General features: G+C 41.7%; 1 protein-coding gene across 1 annotated transcript; it reads right to left on the bottom strand.

The window, feature by feature from the left end:
* Positions 1–1,716: 1,716 nt before the first annotated feature.
* Positions 1,717–5,913, bottom strand: RPL35A (ribosomal protein L35a). Its single transcript, XM_047099920.1, has 5 exons — positions 5,869–5,913; positions 5,082–5,126; positions 4,728–4,880; positions 3,544–3,688; positions 1,717–1,787 (listed from the first exon to the last, which is right to left on the bottom strand). The coding sequence occupies exons 2-5, from the start codon at positions 5,090–5,092 to the stop codon at positions 1,764–1,766; spliced, it is 333 nt and encodes a 110-aa protein (XP_046955876.1). The 5' UTR covers positions 5,093–5,126; positions 5,869–5,913; the 3' UTR covers positions 1,717–1,763.
* Between the last annotated feature and the right edge of the window lie 1,758 nt (positions 5,914–7,671).

Raw genomic sequence — 7,671 nt, 5'->3', positions numbered from 1 at the left:
CTGGCATTTCTTTGGTTTCTACACACTTTTCCAATTATTGCCCACATAATTTTCAGTTCCACTACATAACCCAGTTGAAGGTTTCCTCAAATGCCTCCTGCCTTCACAAAAAATCATGCCAATTTTTCCCAAAATACCTCCCCAAGCATTTCTTCCTGTACCCAACCACCCCAAGTGTAACAAGTACATGACACAACAAAGTCAGTAGTTTTAGATTATATTGCTGTTTTTCAACAACTAAATCTCACTGGAGGTCTGAGATAGGTACTTCCTGCCATTGACCTGAGTTTCCAATGTCAATTTCCTTAGGATTCTAATAACCAAATTGTGACCATGAAATGCACTGCTTAGATTGTGAGGAAAACATGATTAACATTGGACCCAGACTGCATCTGACCCATCCACCTCTTGCCTTGAAGCCATACTTCCCATATAAGGCCAAATGATACTGGCAGTACAAACACAAGGCCATTTCTGTGAAACCTGAGATCTTCCTTCTCAACAGCAACTTTGGCTTGAGAATGGCCACCATTGGACTAATAAGCACACCTTTCTTAGAACTGCCATATGCTACAAGTGCCCAATCCTTTCCTGCATCATCTCCTTCAATGGCTTTTTCTGACCCCACCACCACCCATTTTTTGGCACACTGTTTTTTGGCAGGTTTCTTAGGGAACCCAAATACAATTAAAAACTGTAAAAGGGACTGAGTTTGACCAACTCCAAGTTTCTTGTTGATATTTTCAGTGGAATGTCAAGACAATGGTTAATAAAAGGACTAGCTAGCTGCTACTCCAACAAATTTCTACAGCCACCATACTACAAACTGATGCTTTGGTTCAAACTTGTATTTCAACAATTCAGAGATTTAAAATATCCTGCAGCCCTAGTTTAGTTTCCTTTTGTCTTATGCTCACATATCTCAATCCTCCACTTTACTACACTGAAACATGGAACCAAGGAAAGCTACACCATCGAGGCAATAACCACCACCCCCCAAAAACCTTCCTAAGGCATGTGTTGCTATTTTGATATTGTTAACTTACACCTTACCAGTCAAGCGTTATACACTGGAATGTTTTATCTAGTCACAGATCCAAAGGATATCTCATCCCTGCCGTGCTGCCAAATACCATCAAAATAATCTTCAGGTTCTCCCAACTACCATTAAGTCATAAGTTTCCCAACCAATCTATCTTGAACAACTACATACATCATAAGGTAATTTAGAAGGCCATCAAAAATAATTTTAAGTTTCTTTCATGGACTCTCAATCTAACGAGGAAGGCAGTTAGCTGTATGTAATAAATGCAGTACCAAAGGTGAAATAAACTGTTATGGGCAAGAGTTATAGGCCCATTTTATAGGCTTCCAGTGGAAGCCTGGAAAAGTGTCACAGTATATATTTGTACTGGCTAATATTTGTGTCTTCTGTCCTTCCTGGAATACCCTATGCTCCAGCACTTTACACCTTCAAGATACTCCTTCCCAATGCCTCTGATCAAAGCTTACTCTGCCCCCCTCCCTGACCATGTAAGGCCTTGTATGAAGATACTCATATCCTATCCTCATTAAAACCCTATTGTCTAAATCTCTGTAATTGCCATCACATAGAACTCCCTAGCTTCCTTGTACTCTGAAAATGCTGGATAACTGCCACCATTTAAATAGCAACCGAATTTAGGAAAAAGAAAATTTTAAGCTATTTAACAAAAATACAAGAGAACAAATCTACACCTTTATTTATTTACTTTTCAGTTAGTTTAAATCCTTGAGGGGTACAGCATCTAGGAAAAAAAAAGAAAACACGGTGTTCATTAGATGCATGTAATATAAAAATTTATAAAAGTTATGAGTACAATAATATGGATAAATCTCCCATTGTCCCATTACTCATCTCTAAAACAGATCCAATGACTTATATTCTAGTGGGAACAGAACTAAGTTTTTTTTTTTTTTTAAGAACTAAGTTTTTATAGTGATCTAGATGAACACTTTGTACTGGGAGCACTGAAAAGCCATTCAATTTTGCTTCTTAAGTTTATTTATTTTGAGAAAGTGCAAGTGGGGGAGGGGCAGAGAGAGAGAGAGGGAATGAAAATCCCAAGGAGGCTCTGTACTGTTAAATCTGATCCAATGCAGGGATCAATGTGGGGCTTGAACTCATGAACCACGAGATCATGACCAAAGCCAAAGTCGGACACTTAACAGACCAGCTGAGTCACCCGGGTGCCCCCAATTTTGCTGCTTCTAGTAAGATTAAAAAACTTCCTGAAGAGAAATCTCAAGGTTCAGCAGGGTTCAAAAGTAACTTTCTGACCCCAAGAATATTCCCATGTCTACTCAAAATGAACACTAAAGAAAAGAGGAACTACTTTAGAAAATCACAGCATCCAAGGGTGGCTGGATGGCTCAGTTGGTTAAGCGTCAAACTCTTAACCCCCATGTTGGGCTCTGCATGGATAGCATGGAGCCTGCTTGGGATTCTCTCTCCCCCACTCACATTCTCAAATAAAAAAAGGTCTCTCAAAATAAAAAAAGGGAGGGAGGGATGCCCAGGTGACTCAGTCATTAAGCATCTGACTCTTGATCTTGGCTCAGGTCATGATATCCCAGTTCATGAGTTTGAGCCTGTGGGGCTTTAACGGGGAGTCTGCTTGGGATTCTGTCCTTCCCTCTCTCTGCCTCTCCCCTGCTTGTGCTCTCTCAAAATAAATAACTTATAAGAATTTCCTTAATAACAGGAAAGGGGAGGGAGGGAGGGAGGGAGGGAGGGAGGAAGGAAGGAAGGACGGAAGGACGGAAGGACGGACCACAGCATCTGGACTCCAAGACTTGAACCGAAGGCCTGGGACCTAGAAACATAAGCATTGGTTTTCTTCTGTAAGTATTAACACCTATTTTATACAATTTTTTGTTTATTTTTGAGAGAGAGAGAGACAGAGCAAAAGCAGGAGAGGAGCAGAGAGAGAGGGAGACAGGGAATCCAAAGTAGGCCCCAGGCTCTGCTCTGAGCTGTCAGCACAGAGCCCGACAGAGGGCTCAAACAGCGAGGTCATGACCTGAGCTAAAGTCAGACGCTTAACTGAGCCACCCAGGCACCCCAGTAACACCTATTCTACCAAGACTGTCATATGAGCGTCTACTTTCTACTATAAAATAAGAATAGTAACACCTATTCTAACAAGACTGTCCTTATAAAGAGATGGGAATATTATGAATTATGCCAGGAAAAGGTAGTCTTCTAACAACTACTTGTATCCAATAAATCTTTGCTAGAAAATTGTTTATATAAATACTATCCCACCCCCTACAGCTTTGGCAAAAATCTGAAACCTAGATGTAATCCATTTGAACACTCTGCTTTCACTTTCCTTCTGATGCCAAGAAATCTGATGTTTCTTAATACATCCACACAGTAGCTACTGATTTTGCAGCACAATCCATTGGTAACACTTTAAAATCACATTAGTCTTTAGAGGTCAGAGCCCTACCCTAAGCTTAGCTGGACTCATGTGTCATATTGCTAATAATTGTACTTACCACACGGATTCTGTGGCCAATGGCTTTAGCAGGAAGGTTGCTTCGGAATTTGGCACGAACCATGCCACTGTTTCCATGAGCACGAGTTACTTTTCCCCAGATTACTCTAGTTTTATTCGGTTTGCCACCAGGAGTCACTGTGTTGCTAATTTTAAAAGGGGAGAAGAGACATGAGAAATGAGGCAACCAGTCAAATGTAATACAAATTCAAGATGACCTCTACACCAGTGGCTCACAAAAGCAGTTAACCACTAAGTCACCTGAGAAACTAAAAAAGCCTGGGGCATCATTCATGCAACAAGTAATTGAGTACTTACTATATGCCAGATGCTTTTATAAAATCCCTTTCAAATAATGAGGTAATAACATGTAAAATATGTCAGCCTGTTAATAATTGCAATATTTACAAAAAAAAAAAAAAAAAGCCAAAGGGGACTAGTGTGAATATATTTGTGTGTCTGAAGAGGGGGAAATTTCTTTGCTAATTTTAAACAGCCAGGAAAGGCCTTACTGAGAAAGTAACACTTGAACAAAAACTGTAAGAACAGCCTGTGTTAAAACCTGAGAAAGCTGTGTTCCCTGGTTTGTGGAAAAGCGAAGGAATGGAATGAATCCTAGCTAGGTTAAGAGTAGAACTAGGGAGTCCTGAATGCCTCCTTCATGACCTTTGCTTTTACTAAATGACACGGAAAGTTGGAATCTGAGCAATGTACAGATGATCTGAATTATAATTTTAAAGGATCAATCTCGTTGCAGGAAGAAAGGGAGGGCAAAGATGAAAGCCATGTCCCCAGACTTCAATTGGTGTGAAACAAGTTTAAGAACCAAAGCTCTAGACACATTATAAACATGTACATAACATAAATTCAAGAAATCAACAAAAGTAATTAAGGTACACGGAAAACTGTTCTCTAACACCTTAAAAAGAGCCTAATATAAGAGGCTGGTTCCTTCCTTGAAACAATTAACAGTTGTAATTTTTCTAAATGTAGAAGATACCTAAATCCAATACTACCTGGACAATAACATCCTTCTATAACCTCCAGCGAAGCTACTTAAAGATCCAAAGTAGAAAAAACAGTACCAACTACTTTACCAACATTTTTTTTATTACTCTTCTTCGAACAGGAAAACAAGACAAACCTTAACGAAAAACTTAAAAGGTATTAATACTATAAACTTACTTCTTTGCTTTGTACACATAAGCACATCTCTTGCCTAGATAGAATTCAGTTTCATCTCGAGCATAAACACCTTCAATTTTAAGAAGAGCTGTGTGCTCCCTCTGGTTCCGGAGACCCCGCTTATAGCCAGCAAAAATGGCTTTGGACCACAGCCTAAGACAAAATAGAGAGTAATAAGTGATTAAAAGGTCTCACATTTCACTTCACCTGTAAGATCTGACTTGTAAGGAGCCCTACTTAAAATCTATTAGCAAACATCTAGTTTTTTTCCCATTAGTTTTAAGCTCACGTTTATGTTCATGCCTAATAGACAAAACACTACAAATACAAAGCAATTAAATTTAAAACTTGTACCTTCCAGACATATTTGTCGTTTCAGGAGTCCTGTTCCCAGCAGGCCTTAAACAAACAAAAAAACAGTTTAAAACCTTGCAACGCACGTTTTCCACCCAGTCCCCTCTCCTTTCTTAAACCGGTCAAATTCCTTTTTGCACAGCTTATCACGTGAAGAGTATGGGGTAACGTAATGATACCATGAACTCTACTAGAAGCACAGTCGGGCAAGACTTACCAGCCTGAGAATGCCTGATAACGGAGCAAACTCCAAAATGAGGACTAAAACGAAAATGCCAAGACTGTACAGTGAAAGAAATAGATCCCGGAAACTCCAAAAGGAAGCCCTAAAAAAATTCATGCCACGATCAGTAGGAAAAAAAAATAATGAAGCTCGAGAAAGCAGAGAAGCACACAGGAAATAAGATTAAAGCCTCGCATGGGAAAGAAAAGCTGAGGAAGAAAGGGAGACTGTAGACAACACCAGGTTTGGAGTGGGAACACAGAAAAAGAACGCATACTAAAGGAGCCACTGCCTCAAACGGGGGACCGCATATGGACAAAATGCATCTATTACTCCGCTGAGGCCCAGGAAGCAACACAGATTACGGGAAAGCGCGTTCTCCGGGCGCCCGGGGACCAATACCATCAGCCCCGCATCTCCTCAATCCTGTCCTCTCTGTTGCTGGAATCCACAGAAATCACTAGCTGGCAGAGTCTCCGAGGGGCACCAGTGCCTTGCCGAGGCATACCGTTGAGCTCACCCCCGCTTATTTGCCCCCAAAGTTCGGCAGCAGAACTCGCTCACCTCCACAGGTTCCAAGATGGCGGAAAGAGAGAGGGGAGGTCCCACCGCGTGGCCTTATGGGATAAACACCTCTCCGCCCCGCCCTCAGTTAGGCATCTTCCGCGACCGCCAAAAAAAAAAAAAAAAAAAAAAAGGCTTCAGTTGCCTTCGGACTGAAACAAACCACATTCAGAAGCACTCTTACAGTTCCCTCCGTCTTTTCATCTTTGTAAGCTGCAACATTTATTATTTTGAAACAGAGTAAGGCAAGATGGTAGCCAGCTGGAGGAGGAGAAGAAAAGGTCCCCCAAAGTTGAGCGTTGCCAGGGAAACACTATAGCTTGGTTCCATAGGTGGAAAAAGTGAAGCCGGTCTGGAGAATATCTCCCCTCCTCTGGTACCCCAGATTGTTACGCCACCATGGGGTATCTTTCCCGCTTACCGTAGAGGAGTAGGGAAACAGCCTCTCGGATCCTAGCGTGGAAGAGAAAGGCAAGGAACACGAAGGCAGGAACTCTTCTCTTTATGTTTTTCCCCCTTACTCCTTTCCTCCTACTCCTTTATCTCTTTGAAGAAATGACCTAAGTTTTTAACCTGCATCCTTCGTTTTGACTACAGAGTGAGTAGGACTGCCCTGAAAAGGCCTTATTGCATTTTAGGGAGAACTCATTCAGCTGCCAAACTCGTGGGGCGCGCAGCACCGTGCCCACACGAATGGGGTCTTCAGTAAATACCTGCAGACGAGAATGAGATAGATTAGTGGATATCACAGATTTACACTGCCTAATTATTGCACATTTACTTGGATTTCCCTATGGATGCATTCGTTTATTCAGTAGTTTATTGAATGGCTACTTTTCACCAAGCTTTGTTCTTGCCTCGGAGGACACTGCAGTAAACAAAACTACACAAGTCTCTGCCCTCATAGACCTTACATCCTAGAAGAGAGAGCAAGACAATAAGCAAGTAAAATATATGGCACATTAGAAGGCAATGTGAGAAAAATTTTCTCTACGGAGAAAAAAATTAAACAGGGAGGCCATTGTAAAGAAGGCTTTTACTCTGAGAAGAGAAACCATTGAGGGCTCTATAATGAGTGACTCAATTTGACTTACATTTTTTTTTTATTTTTTTTTAACGTTTATTTATGTTTGAGACAGAGAGAGACGGAGCATGAACAGGGGAGGGGCAGAGAGAGAGGGAGACACAGAATCTGAAACGGGCTCCAGGCTCTGAGCTGTCAGCACAGAGCCCGACGCGGGGCTCCAACTCGCGGACAGTGAGATCATGACCTGAGCCGAAGTCGGTGCTTAACCGACTGAGCCACCCAGGCGCCCCTGACTTACATTTTAACAGGGTCACTCTGTTGAGACTGAAGGGAGCAAGGGCACCAGCAGGGAGAACAACTAGGATTGTAATGATTCTGATATATTATGGCATGTAGACAGGGGTCATAAGTACTGGAATTCTGAATATGTTTTAAATGTAACACTGACAGGATTTGCTGATGGGTAAGAAATGAGAGAGAACAGTAAAGGATGACTCCAAAGTTTTGTAAAATAGATATCTGTAAATCATGTTTAAAATCAGATTCTCTCTTGGGGCGCCTGGGTGGCTCAGTCGGTTGAGCGTCCGACTTCGGCTTAGGTCACAATGTCGCGGTCCGTGAGTTCGGGCCCCACGTCGGGCTCTGTGCTGACAGCTCAGAGCCTGGAGCCTGCTTCGGATTCTGTGTCTCCCTCTCTCTCTGCCCCTCCCCTGTTCATGCTCTGTCTCTCTCTGTCTCAAAAACAAATAAAACATTAAAAAATTTTAAAAAAAAAA

Source organism: Lynx rufus, unplaced genomic scaffold (genome assembly GCF_022079265.1).
Source record: "Lynx rufus isolate CCGP_SWC_20201006 ecotype Redwood Valley unplaced genomic scaffold, mLynRuf1.p SCAF_5, whole genome shotgun sequence".
NCBI classification, from domain to species: Eukaryota; Metazoa; Chordata; class Mammalia; order Carnivora; family Felidae; genus Lynx; species Lynx rufus.
Note: the sequence above shows the minus strand (reverse complement) of the source record. Positions and strands in the feature narration are given on the sequence as shown.